The 21,033-nt window shown below is 42.7% G+C and overlaps 1 protein-coding gene across 1 annotated transcript in view; it reads right to left on the bottom strand.

The window, feature by feature from the left end:
* Positions 1-21,033, bottom strand: part of TNRC6B (trinucleotide repeat containing adaptor 6B) — an 877,462-nt gene that overhangs the window by 224,418 nt on the left and 632,011 nt on the right. Inside the window, exon 17 of the mRNA XM_029590231.1 lies at positions 16,199-16,297. Within this exon, the coding sequence (XP_029446091.1) occupies positions 16,199-16,297 (99 nt within the window). The remainder of the gene's footprint in view (positions 1-16,198; positions 16,298-21,033) is intronic.

Raw genomic sequence — 21,033 nt, 5'->3', positions numbered from 1 at the left:
AGACCCTTGTGGATGATGGCCTGGGCTGCCTCTTGATACTGAGTTGGAAGAGATGGAACAAAATCTTGCATTTGTTTCCACAAATCTTTTTGATATTGGGTCATGTAGAGTTGGTATGAAAAGATTCGAGAGTTCAACATGGCCCCTTGATAGACTTTACGACCCAGGGAATCTAAAAACCGGTGATCTTTACCTGGGGGATTTGATGAATGTGTTCTAATTCTTTTGGATCTTTTTTGTGCCGACTCCACCACTACTGAGTGGTGAGGGAGCTGCGACTTTTGATAACCAGGAGCAGATTGTACTAAATATTTACGGTCCATTCTCTTATTGACAGCTGGAACGGATCAGGGATGTTCCCACAGGCGATGTTGCAATTCTAGGAGAACAACATGCATTGGTATGGTTACCACTTGTTTGGAGGGTCGACAAATTGAAGCACCTCCAAGGTTTGATGCCTGGTATCCTGCTCTGTAACTAATTTGAAAGGAATGGTGTCAGCCATTTCCTGAACAAAAGTGGTGAAAGTAAAATCTTCTGGAGGAGATTTCTTTCGAGGATCTGGTGGGGATGGTTCAGACATAAAATTCTCAGATGAGGTTTCTGAATTTGTGTCACTCCAAGTGTCATATTCTTGGATGTGTTGAGGAGTTGCCGAAGTCTTAGGTGGAGGAGGAATGCCAGAAGGTCCTGGCAATGGATCTTCAGGATATGACTCCTCAAGATGCTCTTCCCTTGGATTAGAGGGGAGAGAATCAAGTAGATCCTGATATCTTTTCATTAGTATTTGATGTAGTGCTGACTCTGGGTGTCCTGGATCCCCAGGAAGGAGTGGCACCGATGTTTAAGGCTTCGGGATCGAAGATGGGACTAGTGTCTTCGATGACCTCTTTGAAACCACCGTAGTTGTTTTGCCTTTATTGCCGGGCATCGGCGCAATCGTGAAGATTGGTGCCGGAACCGATAGAGCCATCGACATCGGCATGGTTACTGGTAAACTCGCAGTCACTGACGTTGGCATCAATGGTGGCATTGAAGTTGTCACCGGCATTGGCAGAATCACCGGCATTGGCAGAATTTGTTCTTTCAGGGCCTGCATGACCGCCTGCTTGATGAACATGGACAATTCCTGTGATACAGCTGGGATGGACGGTGGCGGTGGAGGAGTGGATGATACCTCATGCGATGTTTGTATGGGTTCCATCGATGTCTTAGGCCCTGACGGTGGCGGTGTTTCCTTCTGTTTCTGCCGCTTTGTGTTTGGTTCTCCCGGGGAGGGAGTTAACGCAGGTATCGGGGCATGTCCTTGACAACCATCCTTGCTAAACTTGATTACTATAACACTCTATTAGGCCTCCCCTACTCCACCATCAAACCCTTACAAATCCTACAGAATGCCATGGCAAGAATTATAACTAACACCCGTAAAACCGAACACATAACCCCCATACTTAAGGAGCTGCACTGGCTACCGATCCCCTACCGCATCCAATACAAAACCCTCACCATCCTTCACAATGCACTCCATAAACATAAGGCTGCATGGTTCAATAATACGCCACGCCTCCATACTTCTAATCGCCCCACTAGAACCGCCCTCATAGGCACTTTGTACACACCACCCCTTAGAACCGCACACCTCACCAGCACCAGAGAAAGGGCGTTCACCATTGCCGGCCCCACACTCTGGAACTCACTTCCCCCCCCATCTACGTCTTGAACCCTCTTTGCAAACCTTCAAAAAAGGCATCAAGACATGGCTCTTCAAGCTTACCCAGAGATCAACCAAACATAGTCTTTCCCCCTCCTCTAGCCCTACTCTCTGCACTTAGTCAACCCCACTCTCTCCCTTGCCTTTCCCCCCTGCCCCCTTCCCTCCCGGTCTCCCCCGCCCCCTTCCCCTCCTCTCCCCTTGAAGGGAACCTTGAAAACGACTTAAATTAACTCTCAGCCTGATTCGCTTTTATCGTTAAGAAATTGCTGTATTTTGTTCTCGATACCTCCAGTTAATTATAGTTCCTATCATATTTCGCACTGCTGCACTATCCTTTCCAGCTATCGCCCCCCCCCCACTCTCCCCCCTGCTCTCGACTGCTCCCCCTTTCCCCCTACCGTGTTCTTTGTATTTTCTGCCTTTCCAAGTTTTTTGTAAACCGGCCTGATGTGCTCCACGAATGCCAGTATATTAAAAGTGTTAAATAAATACAAAAAAAAAATAAATAAATGTCTGTGCCAATGCTCATGTTTAGGCCTTTGTTCGATTACCGACCTTATCGACGTCGTTGAAGGTGTTGGCGATGCCTGATCACCCGATCCCTCCAGATGACGTTTGAGCAAAACGTTTTGGTGACTCCTGCTGGGGACGATTTCGTCGACAAAGGAGAGGGAAGGAGCTGGAGGTGAAAAAGGTGCTCCATTTTCTCTTGTCTAAGCTTCCTGCCCTTTGGAGTCATTTCTGCACACTGTTGGCAGGATGAGACATCATGTTTTTCGCCTAAGCAGAGAACACACTCAAGGTGTGGGTCTGTGATAGACATAGTCTAATTGCAAATTGGACATTTTTTAAAGCCTGCAGTCATGTTTTCACCAACAGCAGTCGATGAAAACAGGGGAAAATTTTCTGAGAGAAAAAAAGTTCTTACTTACAGTAAAAACGATACCAATTTCTCATCGTCCGGTGGAAAAAGAGAGAGAGAGAGATCCCTTATGGGAGAGATTTGAAAATAATGACTTTTTCAGTCAGTGATGTGTGAGTAAAAACTCATAGGGCTCCTGTAAGCATCGCGGAAAAACGAAGACTGAAGAGAGACCCCTGTGGCAGAGAATATCATGGCATGCTCAGTGGCCTCACAGTGCCAGTCAAAGTTTCAAGAAACTTTGACAGAAAGTTTTCCTGCAATAGGGCTCCGTCAATGACGTCACCCATATGTGAGGACTAGCATCCTGCTTGTCCTGGGATAATTCCTATTACCTCTAAATGGCAAATATTTGGAGATCTCACTCAATTATAATCTCTTAAGCAGGCATTTCCAGGATTCCAACAATGGTAAAACAAGGGAATTGCTCTCAGAGATGTATTGGCATCTCACCCGGGGAATCGTGTAAAACATAAGAAAGGTCTAAAGGAGCCAACAGAGTTCTTTCCATAGCAAGGGGAATAGAGAAGTTGGTGCCTAATAATCAGTCTCCCAAATGCTGGAGGTTACATACTATATTGTATAATTCCGAATAAGCAAGGCCCAGATTACCATTGTCCTACTTGTCCATTAGTCTAGAGCACTAGTTCTCAACCTTTTTTCGGACGGGACACACCTGACAGATAGTTCTCACATGCGTGACACACTGAACATGTGACCATCACGAGGCTATATGTAAACACACACTCTGCATCCACGGGAACCCCCTTGACCTCCAACAATGGTTGCAGAGCAGAACTAGGGCATTACCCATAGAACTCACCATGCAAAAAAAAAATAAAAAATAGATATTCTGGTTCTGATGACATCTCAGTCCTCCTTATGAAAAGGTAATTTACAACTAATGCATATCCTTTTGAGAAAACACAACAAATAAGATTGATACAATTGCCTACATGCTAGTAAAGTACCTCATCTCGGGGACACACACAGAACCTACTTTCACCAAGTACAGAAAGACTATAAATATGGAGACAAACTGGGATGGAAAACCAAAAAAAAGCCACTCTGCATGCAGTGCAAACCTGGAGAAATGGAAAGAGAAATACATCATCTAACAGTCCCAGGATCTGCAATAATGAACAGAAACTAATCTGCACAAAGTTACACCTGCATTATGGAACACATAACTCTATGAAAAGGCAACACTACAAATATTAAATCAGGTCCTAAAAACTAATTCACCTCCTATTAGGAAAACAGAACAAGCCAAGCTGCTATAGATCCCCACACAGAAATAACTGTAAAACTATATTAATAAATGTTTCAAAACAGCTGATGAACAGAATAAGGTCACAATTAAAACTCATAAAAATTATTAAAAATTGTTCAAATATCAATAAAATATTTCAAAACAGCAGACATCACATAATACTCAATAATTAAAATGGCAGTCAATTAAGAAAAATAAACTTAAAATGCCACCTTTACTTAGGTTCTCCAGCAACTCTCCTACTCCTTTCCTTTGAAAGCACATACCAGGAGCAGCAGCGGCTGCTGAAGCTCTGTCCTCACGGTCCTCTTCTTTCTGTCACACCCCCCCCAGTCACCTCCCTGCCTAGTCTGTCTCTCACACTCACCCCAGTCACCTCACTGCCCAGTCTCTGTCTCTCACACACACCCCAGTCACCTCCCTGCCCAGTCTCTGTCTTTCACACACACTTTGCTTAAAGCCCCAATGCTGTGTTCCCCTTTAATTTTGCAGTGGCAGATTTCCCAGTGCTGCCGCTGCCTTCTCAGTCACAGTGAAGCAGCAAATATTTATTTTAGAAAAATATGCCACAGCACTCAAGCCTTTCTTCTGGCTGTTGGGATATCCCTAGGGTCCCATGGCCCCCCCCATCTGCCTGCTTTTACGGCCGCTGGGAGCTCCAATTGCCCCATCAGTAATCAGCATGGCTGAGTGCCACTTTTTACTTTAATTGCGGCTTTGCTGCGCTCACTGTTGCATCGGGGGGGGGGGGGGGTGTTAAAGGGAAATATAATTGGGGCTGTGGACACCAGCAGCCGCGACATACCAGCTGATGCTTGGCGACACATTGGTGTGTCTCGACACATCGGTTGAGAACCGCTGGTCTAAAGGGTGTTAATCAGTCTAGTCTTTTTCCAAATAAATTTATGTAAAACACTCTTCTAGCTTATTTAAATCTTGCTTTAAAAAATTGCTTTTAAAAAAGCAATTTGAAACATAAAACCATCTGGGGAGTATCATCATCTGAAACAAGTTTATTATCCCTGCTAGGGATAAAGGAAAATCTGTGCAATGGAGAAGAGGATTTTGTGGATTCATTAAGTGAAGAGAAATTGGCTTTGTACATTAAGATTTCTTATGAAATATTATCCCTAAATATTTAAGTGATTCTCCCTCTCATTTCATAGGAGAATTACAACCCCATAATTGTCGCACAGACTGTCATAGGCAGTACCTCAGATTTATCAAGATTCAATTGTAAGCTTATAAGGCATATAGAGAATTTCTTCCAAAAGCACTGATAAGAGACACTGGATCCACCAGATGCAAGAAGAGATCATCTGCAAAAGCAGCCAATTTAAAAAGGGGGTAATTGAGAATTCCCCAGAGAAATTCCTAAGATGTTACCATTTGCTCTAATGCATTGGAGATTTGGGGGGGGGGGGCGGGGGGGAGGGTTTCTAGGACTAGAATAAAAAGTAAAGGTGAACAGGAGATCCTTGGCAAGTTCCTCTCTATAAATAACTTCCTCTGCATAGGTGACATTAACCACCATTGACACCCCTGAGTTATTGAATAGTGTTTGTACTGTTTGAATGAAAAAGCCTTCAATCCAAATGCCTTCCATAATTCAAATAAATATCCAGTCCACCCTGTCAAATTGCCTTTTTGGCATTGTAGCGTATTCGGGCCTGCTGCCGCCATAGTAATAGTTCAGGAATATAATAAGACTGGACCAACTTAGTAATGGTGCAGATATTTATTTACAGTGCTTCAAAAATACAAGAATCAAGATAGTAGCTCATCTTGTGTCAGCTGCAATTAATAGGTAAACGTCCACCATCTGGGTGTATCCTGAAGTCCTACCAGCTCCCCGGGGCCTCTCCAAGCCTTTCTAGGCCAGGGTTCTTATGGTAGGGTGAAGGAAACCTCCTTTCACACAGAATCCCTTGCGGCGTTCTGCCTTAAGGAGGACTGGGTTAAAACCTTGAACCGGGCTCCTTAAGGTAAATGAGGGAGTTGTTGATATACTCCATCACAGGTATCTAAACTAAATAGACCGAGGGAGTATTATGGCAGCAACTAAATGCCATAGAAGTTAATATTCTCTGCACATTCAAAACTGAATTCCTCCCCTTTACAAAGCCAACCTACTCTTCCCCCACCAGTACAGCAACTTCTTGTGCAAGCCGATCTGCCAAAAGTTTTACCAGGTGTTTCAAGTAAAAATTCAACAAGGAGACCGGTCTATAGGAGGCTGGGAGAAGTGTATCTCTTCCAGGGCTGGGTAACACCATAATGATGGCTTTATTTGGTTAAAGGGGGAAGTAGCTAGTCATGATCAATTATTCAAACATATTTCCCAGAGGTAGACATAGCTTATACAACTTGGCAGAATATACATTAGGACCTGTGGCTCTGTATACATTGGCTCTTTAAATCCCAATTTGAATTTCACACAACTGAATGGGCTCATTCAACTTTGCCAACTGTTCAGGGCTCTGTTTGGGCAAGTCCAATGAACCCAGAAACATTCTAACAAGCACACACAGTGGTACACAAAGACTGGTAATATTTATGAAAAATGTTACAAATTTCTTTCCTAGAATTCACTAAAGTACCAGCTTCTAATCTCAAAGTAGGAATAAATTTAGGATTTGACCAGTTCTTAGTAATATTAGACAGACTGCTTCCTGTATCATTACCATATTGGTAGAATTTATACTTATAATAGAGTAATCCTTTCCTAGCTCTCTGTTGCAACAAGGTATTCAAAGAAATGTGAGATGCTGGTCAATGGGGGATCTTGTACTGTGTTGGCCATCTTTGCCTCCTCAGCCCTCAGGGTTGTCTTTTTCCTTTTCTGATTGTTTCGCCATCCTTGAGCGTCAAGTAGAGATCGGGTGCTCAGCCAAGACACGAGTAGAAACAAAACGATGCTGTGTTTCTTGAAAACAAGGTAAAATTTCTAAGAACGCAATATTATTACTAATAAAGGGAGCGAGGCCCCAGAGCAAGAGAGAAACTCGTATTCTTTCACATTACACCACATGATCATTTCCTTGTGTTCCTTTGTGATCAACACCATCCAGGCCCTGTGATTTGTTTTCTATAGTCTGTCAATCTAATTTACTACATCCTTGAGTTTGTTTTTTTTTAATTTAAATTTTTTTTATTGGCAATTTCAACCTCATTCAGTACAGGATCATTCAACAATAGTCGATCCATACATGTAAAACATAATTAGCCAATATATATTTCACCCCCATTTATCGTCCCCCTCCCCTGACACATCATGAATCTAAGCAATTTCACTTAACAATTGCAATGGACAGAAATTAGGTGGAACAAATTAAATAAATCAAATATGTTATTACTCCCATTCCATTATGTCTAATGCAAACCCCTTAGCATGGTTACTCACGTGCCCTCCCCGCTAGTGGCAGTCCAACATATCCAAGAATTCCATTCTCAAAAGTCTTTATACCATTTTAGGAATGGTTCCCATATTTTAGTGTGGTGAGCTACTGTATCAATTTGTACTGCCCACAAATAGTACCAATAATGCACCAACCATAATCTTTTAACTACAGAATGGGAAGTGGCTGGTAGTTCTTTACGCCAATGAGATGCCAACTCTTGCCAAGCTACACTTAAGATATGGTTAGTCAATGTCCTCTCATGTGCTGTCTAGAACGTGGGATACGCAGAGAGCAAATAAACTTCATGAGTAAAAGGAATCGCTTCAGTCATCATTTGGAGTAGTAGATCCGTGATCCATTCCCAGTATTCCACTACCTTAGGGCATGACCACCAGATGTGCAGAAATGATCCTTCTGTATTACAGTTCATCCAACATGCTGGATCTTTACCTGGATAAAGTTTGCTTAATTTGAGGGGGGTAAGATACCAGCGAAACATCAGTTTATAGTTTGTCTCTACAATGGTTGCAGAAATCGAACTTTTAGCTATATTCTTAAAGCATCGTAGCCATTGTTTATCGGACCACGGATGACCCAAGTCGCGTTTCCATTGAGATTGATGCTGACTGTTAGCGAGTAAGCATGGTCCCAACCCTTAGTTGTCGCTGGTTTAAAACACAGCTCTTCAAATTCTTTTTTCGCCCTGTGAGTATGCTCCTTTAGAGAGAGATCCTGTAAACAGTGATGAAACTGAAGGTAATGAAAATGTTCTTGATCAGGTATCTGGTATTGATGTTGTAAATTGGAAAAAGTTCGGATTGTTGAATTGTCCACAACACCATATGCCCCACATTTTCCATTTGCTATACATACCACCCATACTACTCACTTATATATACCCAAAGGTAATAATGGCGATGTTGACTTATGACCTGTCAAAGCCAGCCTACAATTAGTCCATATCTTTAATGTCAATGACGTAAAGGGATTATTAACCATACACCCCCCCGGCCATCGAGGGCAACCCCCAAGTTTGATGGTACAAAGAAGTCCTACCAATTCCTGTTTCCTCTATTCTGATCCACTGTTTTGGAGTTTGACGTGCTGACCATTCCGGAATCACCCTAAGTTGGGCCGCTTGGTAATATTTTAAAAAATTTGGTACGGCCAATCCCCCTTAGTCACGAGGACGGTACAGAACCTTCCTTGCAATGCACGGTGGCTGTCTTCTCCAAATAAAGTAAAAAAATCTTAGAATGTAAAGCTTTCAAAAACGTATTTGGTATTGCTATGGGAAGTGTCTGAAACAGATAAAGCCATCTCGGGAGGACATTCCTTTTTCATGACTGCCACTCTCCCCAACCAAGAAAGCATATACGGGCACCATATCTCTAAATCCTTGGTTGTTTGTGCCATTAAGGGGGTATAATTTAAGGTGAATAATTGCTTCCAGTCTGCTCCCAATTGAATGCCCAAATATTTAATATTATGTAAGGTCCATTTAAAGCAAGCTAGCCCTCTGAAGGGCCATACCATTAGCAAAACAGAGTCAGATCTTTGTAAAGGACAGGTCTCTGCTGCAACAGATTCCTGTGTGCCAGAAGGCGCAGGGGGAGTCTATCAGGAGTCTTCGCAGATCTGCATATCATAATCTCCTGGGCCAATCTGATGCCACCAAAAGCACCATCCCCCTGTTACCTTCGACCCTCCAAACTACTCTTCTCAACATGGGCCAAGGGGGAAAGGCATACAGCTGCTTGTCCTCTGGCCAAACCTGCACAAAAACATAGATACCCAAGGACTTCAGATCTCTCCTGCAACTGTGAGAAGTCGCCAGCAGATCTAGAAACAGAAGGCCCAAATGATCCACTATCAGCTGAAATGCTTCTAACAATACCCATTTTCCTGGGTCCAGACTCTCCCTGCTGAGAAAGTCTGCTCTTAAATTGTCTTTTCCTGCAACATGTGAGGCCGAGATTTCCTGAAGATGCACTTCTCATCATTCCTAAAGTTGGTCTATCTCCTGCGACACTTGCTGGATTTTGGTTCCTCCCTGACGATTGATGTAAGCCAACGGTGCGTTGTCTGACATTACCCAGATTGCTTGACCCTGCAGCCTGCCACTAAACTGCAAGTATGCTAACCGGACTGCTCGGACTTCCAGCCGATTGATGTTCCAGAGATACAGTTCCTGACCGTGAGCTCCCCAAGCCTGGAGGTTCACATCTGTTGTGAGTACCAACCAGGCCGGCGATGTCAGGGAAACTCCCTCTCTCAAATGATCAGTTTGCAAGCACCACTGGAGGTGGGAGCAGTCTTCAATCGGCAGGTGAAGCCGAATCAAATAGTCCTGAGACTGCGAGTTCCAACGAGACAGCAGGGAGTGCTGAAGAGGACGTATATGCACTCTCTCCCACAGCACCACTTCCAGCATGCTGCCAGAGTACCTGCAGATAGGACCACAGTCAGGTGTATAGTGTTCATCAAAAGATGCACCTGTGTCATCAACTTCCGAATACGAGCTTCTGGCAGGAAAACTTTGCCCTGCTTCGTGTCGAACCAACACCCAGATACTCCAACGACTGAGATGGCTGAAGACTGCTCTTGGCCAGGTTCACCACCCAACTGAACTCCTGCAACAAGGAGATCAGCTTGCAGGTCACCAGGCAGCTCTCTTTCAGAGACTTGGCCTGAATCAGCCAGTCATCCAAATACAGGTGTACCAGGATCTCATCTTCTCTCAACTCTGCCGCCACCAACACCATAACCTTGGAAAAAGTTCTGGATGTCATGTCATGTGGATGTCATGCCACCAGAAATACTACTTTCCATGTCAGGTACTTCATGTGTGCCGAATCCATGGGTTCAAACAGTGAAAGCACGAGTTGTTCCAGGACTATGTTAAGGTTCCATGGAACCGGTGGTTTAGAGATTGGTGGACGAAGGTGATTCAAACCTTTGAGGAAGCGAGAAAGCAAAGGGTGAATGGAGATAGGATGATTGTTAAATGGCCTATGATATGCTGATATGGCACTGAGGTGAACTCTTATAGAGGATGTTGCCAGGCCAGACTTGTATAACAAATGGAGGTAAACCATGAGTAGTTCTGGTGAACAGTCCAACGGTGGAATGCCCTTGGATGTGCACCATTTGAAACTGTAATTTCATCCAGGAAACAGTCAACTAGATTCTAACAGGATCAATTGGGCTGCAGTGGATACCCCCTTGCTCAGTCAAGAGGAACAGTTCAACCTCCATGATGTCAAGTGGAGGGACGAGTGGAGCGGGTGTAGGAGCGTTCCCCACACCTGAAGTAAAAGATCTGGTTGATCTGGTAGCCGAATCGGATTTTTGATCAAGAGGCATAAGAGGTAGCTGTACCACGGTTGCCTGGGCCAGGCTGGGGCTATTAGGATCAGATGAGCCCCGTCCGCTATGCATTTTTTAATTTTCCTGGTAATGAGCGGTATGGGAGGAAAGGCGTATAGTAGGCCGTTCGACCATGGAATGGGGAAAGCATCTTGGGCGATTCTGATGTGACTGGGTCGAATCGAGCAGAAACGTGGAACATGAGCGTTCGTCTCTGTGGCAAAAAGGTCTATCGAGGGCACTCCCCATTGCAGGTATATTCCCTGAGCTACTTGTGGATTGAGGGACCATGGTATTGGCTCCTCCTGATAGGTAAGTTGCTTGTAAATGTATGGAATTTCGATGTGCCTGTTCGAAGATTAGGAGGGCTTCCTTGCATAGGGACCATGAACCAGACCCTCCTTGTTTGTTTATGTAAAACATTGCTACTTGGTTGTCTGTGTAGATCATGACTCTGTGGCCCTGCAGGTGTTTCTGAAATGCTTGTATTGCGTTTCGAATTGCTCTGAGTTCCAATAAGTTTATCTGCAAGGCTTGTTCTGACGTTGACCATAGCCCTCGTTTCAAAAATTTCCAGATGTGCCTCCCAACCCTTGCGAGACGCATCGGTGGTCAGTACTGCATTGTGAGGAGGGAGGCTGAACAACGCTCCTTTGGATAGGGTGGACTCGAGGAGCCACCAGGTGATATCTCTCTTCATCTCGGTCGTGAGCAATAGGCGTTTTGTCAACTGCTGCGAGTGTTTCCACTGGCGTTTTAAACCCCACTGCAGATGTCGCATGTGCAGTCTGGTGTTGGGGACTATGAAAATAGCTGCCGCCATATGGCCCAAGACTGTCAAGATCTGCCGTGCTGAAGGATTGTGTCTCGTGTGAAGAGAGCGTAGGAGTCGACATCTCCTGCTTCCTGTCCTCTGGCAGGTATGCTCTGTTGCACGTGGTATCCAGTCGAGCCCCGATGAATTGTAGAGTTTCAGTTGGTCGCAAAGTCGATTTTTGGAAATTGATCACAAGCCCCAACCCATGTAAACAATCAATCACTTGATGGATGTATTCGATCAGAATGTCCTGAGTTGAGGCTACTATCAACCAATCGTCCAAATATGGAAAAATTGTCATACCCTGTTGTCGAAGGTGAGCCACCACCACCACCATACATTTGGTGAATACTATGGGTGCTGCCGATAGGCCAAAGGAGAGTACTTTGTATTGGTAATGTTGATGCTTGTATCGAAAGCATAGGTATTGCCACGAGGATGGATGGATTGGAATGTGCGTGTAGGCATCCTTCAGATCTATTGAGCACATCCAATCGTTGGGTTGGAGGAGGGGGAAGAATTGATTTCAAGGATACCATTTTGAATTTTTCTTTGATTAGAAATTTGTTCAAATCCCAAAGATCCAGAATTGGACAAAGGCCACCGGATTTCTTGGGAATGAAGAAATATGGGGAGTAAAAGCCTGAGGTTCAGAGGAATAAGCCGTATTGCCCACTGTTTTTGAATTAAGGCAATTTCCTTTCCGAGTTGGGGATAACATGTCTTTGGTAATCGAATTGTGAGGAGAGGAAGTATGGGTTTGGCTGAAAACTGGAGTTGGTAGCCGTTTTTTTTACAATTTTGAGGACCCATTGATCTGAAGTTATAACTTCCCAGGCCGAAAGGTGAGATGTGAACCTTCCTGGGGGTGCCCGGTGAAGTGGTGGCGGCCGTATGTTCAAAAAGACTGTGGTGTCTTCACTGGGACTGCAGGTTGTTGAGCCTGCTGTCTTTGGTTCCTTGGTTTGCCCCTTCTTTGTTTTGTTGTGCTTGATGCGTTTGTGAACGCTGGTAAGTTGGATTAGACTGTGTCCGGTATTGTTGGTAAGATCGATAAGGCCGGCGTGAGAATTTCTGCCGACGAGAAGTGCCGAAGTAGCGTTGAGAAGATGAGAACTGGGACGGAGCCGTTAAGGACTGTACAGCGATAGCCTGGTCTTTTAGCTTGCTGTGTCCTGGAAATGGTCTCCGAACAAATTGTCCCCCGTACATGGTAAGTTGGCGAGCTTCTCATATAACTTCTCGGATAGCACTAGCCCGGAGCCATGCTATCCTGTGAGCCGCGATGGTTGCAGCTGATGCTCTAGATGAGGTCTCAAATCCTTCATACACTGCTCGTAACAAATGTTGAGAAAACTCGCCATGTCTTGGAGTGGAGACTGAATTGTCTCCCCAGTGGAGGTGAGCATACCTTTGGTCGCTTGGATACACTCATACATGTATTGTACCATATAGAATTGGTGGTGCTGAATTCAAGCGTTGAGCATTGCATTTTGATAGATACATCTTGTGAAGTCGTCCAGGCACCTGTTATCACGCCCCGGTGGATTGGAGGCATGTGTTTTTGATTTTGTAGAACATTGTAGAGCGAATTCGACCACTATGGATGCATGTGGGAACTGCGGGGAAATAATGTGAAGATTTTCGCATCCTGAATTTCAGATTGGTTTTCCTTGAAACTGCCGGTAATGAGTATGGAGTCTCCCAAGACTTCTGCAGGACGCTGTGTAACACTTCTTGTGGGGGAAGAGATGTTGGCTCCCCTGGAGCAAAGATCTTTTAAAAGACCCATTGTCTCTGCTCTGGGATTGGGCAGTTTCTGTACCTCCAAGTGCAATATCGCACACAATTTGTCTAGACATTTCGGGCAAGACAGGTCTTCTGGAGCTGGATAGGGCTCTTGTGGCTGCTTCAGTGGGTCCGAAGGGTACCCTGTAGAAGGGGTTGGTGAAGTTTGAGGGGAAATGGAGGCCCCGGGCAATGTGGGTGTATGAGCTGGCGAAATAGGCAGTCGTGGCCCTAGTGATGGCGGGGGCTCAACAGACGGTTCTCTCGAGGACTGTTACAGCTCTGCAGAACAGGGGGATGGTTCAGGAGGTAAATTGAATAATGATTGCAGGCTTTCAAAGAATCATGATAGTGATTGGGACAGATTAAAAAACGCTTGTCGCGCTTGCGGCGGCATTTGTGGACGAATATACTGTGCCAGAGATGGTAATGTGTCCCGTGTGTCAGGGCCTGACTGAGAAGATTTTGAAGTCTTGGGCTAATCACAGTCCCCATGTTTCCTCTTTTTTGGTGAGGGATGATAGAGATAGTCATCCTCAGGTCATGAACTAGAATGTACTGACTGCCCATTTGTGCTGCGAGAGAACGACGAGGCAATAGAGGATGAAATGCGAACTGTATCGTCCTCTGAGGGATAGGTAGTTCGAGATACTCGTGATTGGTGAGACGAGCTGGATGCTGAGGGACTTAGATTAGATCTCCAAGACATGTAATGCTCATATGTGTGTCTGCATCTATGGTGATGGACATACTTTTGATGATGTTCAGTAGAGGATGTTCCATGTCTCTCTCGATGGGAGGCTCTCAGTTGATGAAAGTCGTGGACGCTTAGTATACTCATCTCTATGTCGAGATGGTGGTGAACTGGATCTATGAGAATGCCCTGGCGTTGTTTCCCTTGAGGTAGAGTGCATCGAAGATTAATGTCTCCGTTTTTGCGGTGTCTGAATGCGATGGACTGACCCTGACGGCTGTGACATCGAATAGGATGATTTTTGCGTTGTGTGCGCAGTCTTCGGTGCGGGTTTATTTATTTATTTATTTAAAGGCTTTTATATACCGGAGTTCATGCACTTGTGCATACCTCTTCGGTTTACACAGAACAAGGAACAGAAAATTACATCAAACAGATTGAACAATTAAACAAATATACAATTACATCCAACAATTGGGTATAAATAACATGGCTAACTTAGTAGGAACTTAGGAGTTTGAGGTAAAGGAGAGAAATAGTACCAAGTGGTAACAGACAATGTTAATGGCTAAATAATAAATATAAATAGTAAATACAAATTCTTATAATAAATACAGGTGTTTACAGATTACAGTCTTCATGAAAAGTTTACGTCTACAGAATAGGGTTAAGTAAATAAGAACTGGCGGTTATTTCTATAGGAGTGAAGACTTCAAAAACTGAGGTTACATCTGGATTAAGAGGTATTGGTGTAGCATGCTGTAGCACCGTCCTCTGTGCTGGATGAGTCTTCTTTGGCACCGGCGCAGATGTTTGAGTCCTATGCGCTGTTGTCAGCGTCTGGTATGCCTCCAGCGCTCGCAAGGTTTTCCCCTGTTCACGGTGCTTCGACAACGACGCTCAATGCATCTCTGGCAACTGTTTTGTCAAAGCTGGGGTCTTTGCACCAGGACCTTCCGTCGTGGGCTCATCGATGGCAGGCTTTTGCGAACCAGATCCCTGGGTTCCGCTAACAGCCTGAGTGCGTTGCACTTCTGCCTTACCTCCAGTCCTGGAGGCCTTGGGTTTCCATGATGAGGCTCTCTTCTTAGATGTGGCCTGTTTTAATGGCCCTGGCGAAGAGTGCGCCTCTGAAGGGGGATTTATTTCTGCAGGTCTTTCATTTTGTAGGACCGTTGTCTTTGGGCTCTCGACAACATTCTCTCACAGTATTCACAGCCAGATTGATTGTGGTCCGGTCCGAGACAGCGGTAACAGAGGTCATGCCCATCTGTGACTGACATATCCTTCCTGCATGGACAGGGTTTAAAACTTGACTTTTTTTTTTTTTTTTTTTTTTTTTTTTTTTAGACATTTTAACTCTTGTGAAAAGAAATACAGAGAGGAGAAAAAAGCTCCGCATGCTATCCCGTGCGCAGAAAAAAACAGATTGAGAAGAATCTGTTACTTTCCTGTGCGGGAACACACTTGCAGCCGCAGAGACGGAACACTCTAATCTCTGCTTGATAAAGCTCCGCCTCCCGGGCCCTGGATGACAGTTCCCATGACAGCATGGTTAATTCAGCCCTGCTACCAAGGGGAAAACTTATTTAAGTTAAAAAGTAAATATATTCTCTCAACAATAGATATGAAGATAAATGGGTAAGCTGGACCACAGCATCATGGGGAAAAAAAAGCTCTGGCACTAAAGCAGATGGTGGCCTACAATGTCAAAAACTAACACAAACACTGAAACTGTTGCAAACCTGCCTAGAAGATACTTGGGAGAAACAAACCACAAAAGTGCAAAACAATCTGAAAACATGCCGAAAACACATGTAGAATTCTGTCTGGGCTGTCCAGCAATGGTGGACAAATCAAAATTAGCTGTAGGGCAATAAGCATATCTTTTGAAGAAGCTCTGGGAACTACTCTGTCAATGCATGCAATGATCACATGCTTGTATGTGTTACTGTTAATCTGCTTCTCAAAGTTATAACAAAATATATTTACTAATGAAATATTGTAGATCTAAATTTAGTCACCAAGGTCATTCATCATTTGTGCCCTTTCTGCACTCAGGTACTTTCGTTAGAAGTAATTGAAAGAAGGGACAACCAGCAGTCAGACAGGATGAAGAGAAAAGTAATTATTTCTCTCTTAGGTCTTCTATTGCTTAATCTTAAAATTGACAAGCCACTCAGTTCCATTTCTTTTTAAAAACTTATATCAAAGTGCTACCTGCTGTTCTTGCTGCTGTCGCATAGCCTGCGAGATCTTTCTCTGGTTCTGTAACATCTGCTGCTGCTGCTGCTGCTGCTGGAGGAGCAGCTGACAGGCCTATAAGACATTCAAGCCAAAGAGAAATTTTTGTGTAATTAAATCACCTATTACTTTGTAATCTCAGTGTTAAGGGTTGTTAAGCCAAATTGAATCACAGTAAAAGTTAATTCAGCTTCTACTATAATCATACAATATCTTCATGCAGTTAGACATTTCACAGGAACAAGCTTAAAATATTAACTATTGGCTGTTTTTGATATGAATTAATAACATGTACAAGAAATCTTACAAATAAGTTCATACTTACAAAAGATAAATGGAGAAAGCAAAGTTACTTACTTGCAACAGGTTTTCTCCATAGACAACTGAACAAATCAGCCACACAAGTGGATGATGTCATCCAACAGCACCAACAACAATCTGCGTTCTTCCCTAGCTCAAAAGACCAAAAAAAGATCTCAGCAAACATGGATATTCCCATGCTGCCACTGCCATGTGACTCTCTTCAGTTATTTGCAAGCTAAGCTTCAACTTAAGGGGGGAAAAGAGGGTGAGACTGTGTGGTTGATTTGTTCTGCTGTCCACAGAGAACACCTACTACAGATAAGCAACTTCGCTTCCTCTGTGGACAAGCAGGAACAAAAACAGCCACAGTGGAGAGTCCCAAGCTAAGGGTGCTATGAATAATTTTCTCTGTACACAGGAGTTTAACATCCCAATTTAAAGGTGCTGGAGAAAAAGTGAAGCTGTTATTAAATAAGTTCTGCAAAACTGCTCGACCAAAACTATCATTGCAGAACTTGTCAAGGCAATAAGGATTAGTACAAGTAATTATGGATGACCAAGTGGAGACTTTGCAAACAAACATCCTGAATGGATACTGAGCATAGGTGGACAATGGAGATTGCAGTCACTCATACCTGATGAGCCTTCAGTTTGTGTGGAAGTCAAATTCCAGCACTGTTGAAACAAAGGAAAATATACTGCAGCAACTAATTTGATAATGTTTATTTATTGACTTGCAGATCTTCCATATTTAAAAGATATGAGAGAAATCCAGGATTTTCTGAATGGCTTTGTCCAAAGAGAACAGAGCTCTCCTGCATTCTAGTGTATGAAGACATTGTTCAGTCAGAGAGAAGTGAGGTTTTGGATAAAATATTGGAGGAATGGACTGATTCACATGGAACAGAGACATCACCTTGGGCAAAAGCTTTGGGTACATTCTCAAAACTATTCTGTTTATAAAAATTTGAGTATATGAAGCATAAACTACTAAAGCTTGCAGCTTGCTTACTCTGTGTGCTGATGACACTGCTATGAGAAAAAGTTTCCGGGTAAGGAACTTAATTTCAACAGTTACCAAAAGTTCAAAAGGAGATTTCATTAGTTAAGAACTACACTGAGGTCCCACTGAATAGAAAGGACTTTAAGTGGAGGTTGTAGGTGATAAAATCCTTTTATGAAGTTGGATACTACTGGATCATTAGAAAAAGGCTGACCTTGTGAATGGTGAGGATATGATGTTATAGTACTTAAAAGCATTCTTAAGGTTGATTTTAGTCCAGAATTGAAAAGATGAAACACTGAAGGGGCACAAACGTCAGGCAATTAAAAGGATCTTCTTTATGAGAGAGACACCAGAAGGAAAACAGTTTCCATTTGAAATTATAAGAGTATCTAGTTGGTTTCTTTGCTACCAATATAATTTGCTTTATTTATTTATTTAAATAATTTATATACCGGAGGTTCCTGTATAATATACATATCACCCCGGTTCACAAAGAACAGTAACTATCGCTACAAATAGCGGTTTACATAGAACAGAATAAACAAGAAGTTTTACATTGAACAAGAACTAAGTAAACAAGATTTTACATTGAAGTCAGCATGTGTAAATTTCTGAATGAAAAAAGGAAGAAAATAATAGATCTGAATAACTCGTTGTGGGCTTGAAAAAGACTTTTATTCGAGTTCTTGGCTCTAGGGAAAAGCTTGTTTGAAAAGCCAAGTCTTAAGTTTCCCTTTAAATGTAGAGTGGCATGGTTCCAAACGAAGGTCTGGAGGGAGCGAGTTCCAAAGTGAAGGGCCCGCTGTGGATAATGCACGTTTCCTCAGAACGGATTTCGCCGGTTGTGTGATTAGTCTGTTCTGATAGGCGCTTCTGGTTGGTTTCACAGATGTGTGTAATTGAATTTGAAATGTTAGGTTGAGAGGTGCGATGTTGTGTAAGGCCTTATGTATCATCATTAAAGACTTGAACTGGATCCTGCATTTAATCGGAAGCCAGTGGAGATGGTGGAGAATAGGGGTGATATGATCTCTATGACACCAGAAGGATATGATACCAGAAGGAAAACAGTTTCCATTTGAAATTATAAGAGTATCTAGTTGGTTTCTTTGCTACCAATATAATTTGCTTTACTTTGAAGGGTAAGGCATGACAATTACTACTTTGCTCTCAATATCCATACTGAGAGTGTAGAAACTGAAGGTTGGAATGGAAACGGCTTTGAGCTGTTAGAAGATCTGGAAATACTTGAAAGTGAATTGGTGAAGCTATCGCTAGCTTTGAAGCCAAGGAAACCAGATTTGACCAGGATAAAAAAAGAGCTATTAGAATAATTGTTCCCTTGTCCTTTCTTAAATTTATAATCATTTTTGATATGAGAAGACTTGAAGGGTACACATATCAAATCACATATATCGTTCCATGGATTGAACATCAGAGCTTCAAGTGATCTCTTGGAGCAATAAGAATAAGCTATGCTGGGTCAGACTAAGGTCCATTAAGCTCAGCATCCTGACTCCCACAGTGGTCAATCCAGGTTGCAAGTGTTCAGCAGATCTCAAAGGACATCTATTTCCAGTTACTCATGCTCAGGGATAGCAATAGTTTTCTTTAATCTACCTGGCTAATAACGTGTTAGGGACTTTCCCTCCAGAAACTTGTCCAAATGTCTTTTAAATTCCACCTTGCTAGTCGCCTCGACTATGTCATCTGGCAAGGGATTCCATAGGTTGATTGCGTGCTGAGTGAAATAGTACTTTCTACAATTTGTTTTAAATCTGATGGTTGTTAGTTTCATGGCGTATCCCTTTGTTTTAATATTTTTTTGACATGACAAATAACCGTTCTCTAATTACCCATTCCACCCACTCATGATTTTACAAACTTCTATTATGTCCCCTCTCAGCTGACTTTTTTTTCCCAAGCTGAAGAGCCCTAGCCTGTGTAGCTTCTCATCATAAGAGTTCTTCCATCCCCTTTATCAATTTTATCGCCGTCCTCTACATCTTTTTGCTGTGTCTGAGATGGGGCAACCAAAACTCCACACAGTACTTAAGATACAGTCACATCATGGCTTGTTACAGAAGAAATATGATATTTTGTTCCTTTTTAGATCATTTAAGACACTCTGCACTTTATACAAATTAATATATGGTGAGCAAGTGGTCTGGTTTAACGCAGCAATTCGGCTTCATGTGCCCCAAAGAAATCTAAGGTCTGCTAACAAAGGCCTACTTTCAATACCTACTTTACAATCCGCCCATCTTAGCCAAGTTAAAGAAAGAGCTGTCTCGCTCGCGGGGCCTGAATTATGGAATGCATTGCCTATAAAGCTGAGATAACAAGCTGATTTTAAGAAGTTCAAACGGGAACTAAAAACCTGGTTGTCTGAGAAGGCATATATGGCTGGAAAATGAGGTAGCGTCCTATTTTTAACTTTTAACATTCTTTATTTTCATTTTTATCTGTTTTAGTCCTTTTACTATTTTATAATAGTTTTTTATCCCATTATTATTCACAATTTAGGTTTTAATTGTTTATTAGTTTTGTATGTATTTATCCTATGTATTTTAAAAAGCCGTAAACTGTTGTGATGGCTCGTCTGAATGATGGTATAGAAAATTTGATCAATAAATAAATAAATTCCCAATATGCTATTTGCTTTTTTGACGGCTGCTACACACTGAGCTGAGGATTTCCACAAGGACTCCAAGGTCCTTTACCTGGATGGTGATTCCGAATACAGAAGTCAGCATTGTGTACTTGTAGTTGGGATTATTTTTTATATGTACATAATTTTGCAGTTGTCCACATTACATTTAATCTGCCATTCAGTTGCCCAGTCTCCTTGTCTCACAAGGTCCCTCTGCAATACCACTGCTGTTTTAACAACTTTGAATAATTTTGTCATCCTCAAATCTGATCATCTCACTCATTCCCTTTTCCAGATCATTTATTAATGTGTTAAAACAGCTCAGGTCCTAGTACTGATCCCTGTGGAATTCCACTAATGATCTTTCTTCATTTAGAACACTGACCACTTAGTCCAATCCTCTGTTTTTTGTCTTTTAACCAGTTACCAATCCACAATAGGACATTGTAATTTCCTGAGTATCATCTCATGGGGGACTTTCGTCAAATGCCTTTTGAAAATCCAAATATACTTTGTCAACCAGCTCACCTTTATCCACGTTTATTTACATCTTCGAAAAAATATAAGAAATAGACATGGCTTACTGAGGAAGTCAAGCTATAAAGCCAGGGATATGGAGTTTGGCTTCTCAAGACAACCATGTTCCTTGGGACCAAAGAACATTGAGATGGGTTCCCTAACCATGAGGAGATGCATCAGTAGTTAGTATCTATTGTACTTGCATAGGATGAAAGGACTAAACGCAAACAAGGTTTGATGGTTGTATTCACTAGTGCAATAATGAAAGATATTTGGAAAGAAATATTTTTTGTGACGCAGGATGTAGAAGCTGGCTACAACAATGTTTGA

This window comes from Rhinatrema bivittatum, chromosome 2 (genome assembly GCF_901001135.1).
Source record: "Rhinatrema bivittatum chromosome 2, aRhiBiv1.1, whole genome shotgun sequence".
Classification (NCBI taxonomy): Eukaryota; Metazoa; Chordata; class Amphibia; order Gymnophiona; family Rhinatrematidae; genus Rhinatrema; species Rhinatrema bivittatum.
Note: the sequence above shows the minus strand (reverse complement) of the source record. Positions and strands in the feature narration are given on the sequence as shown.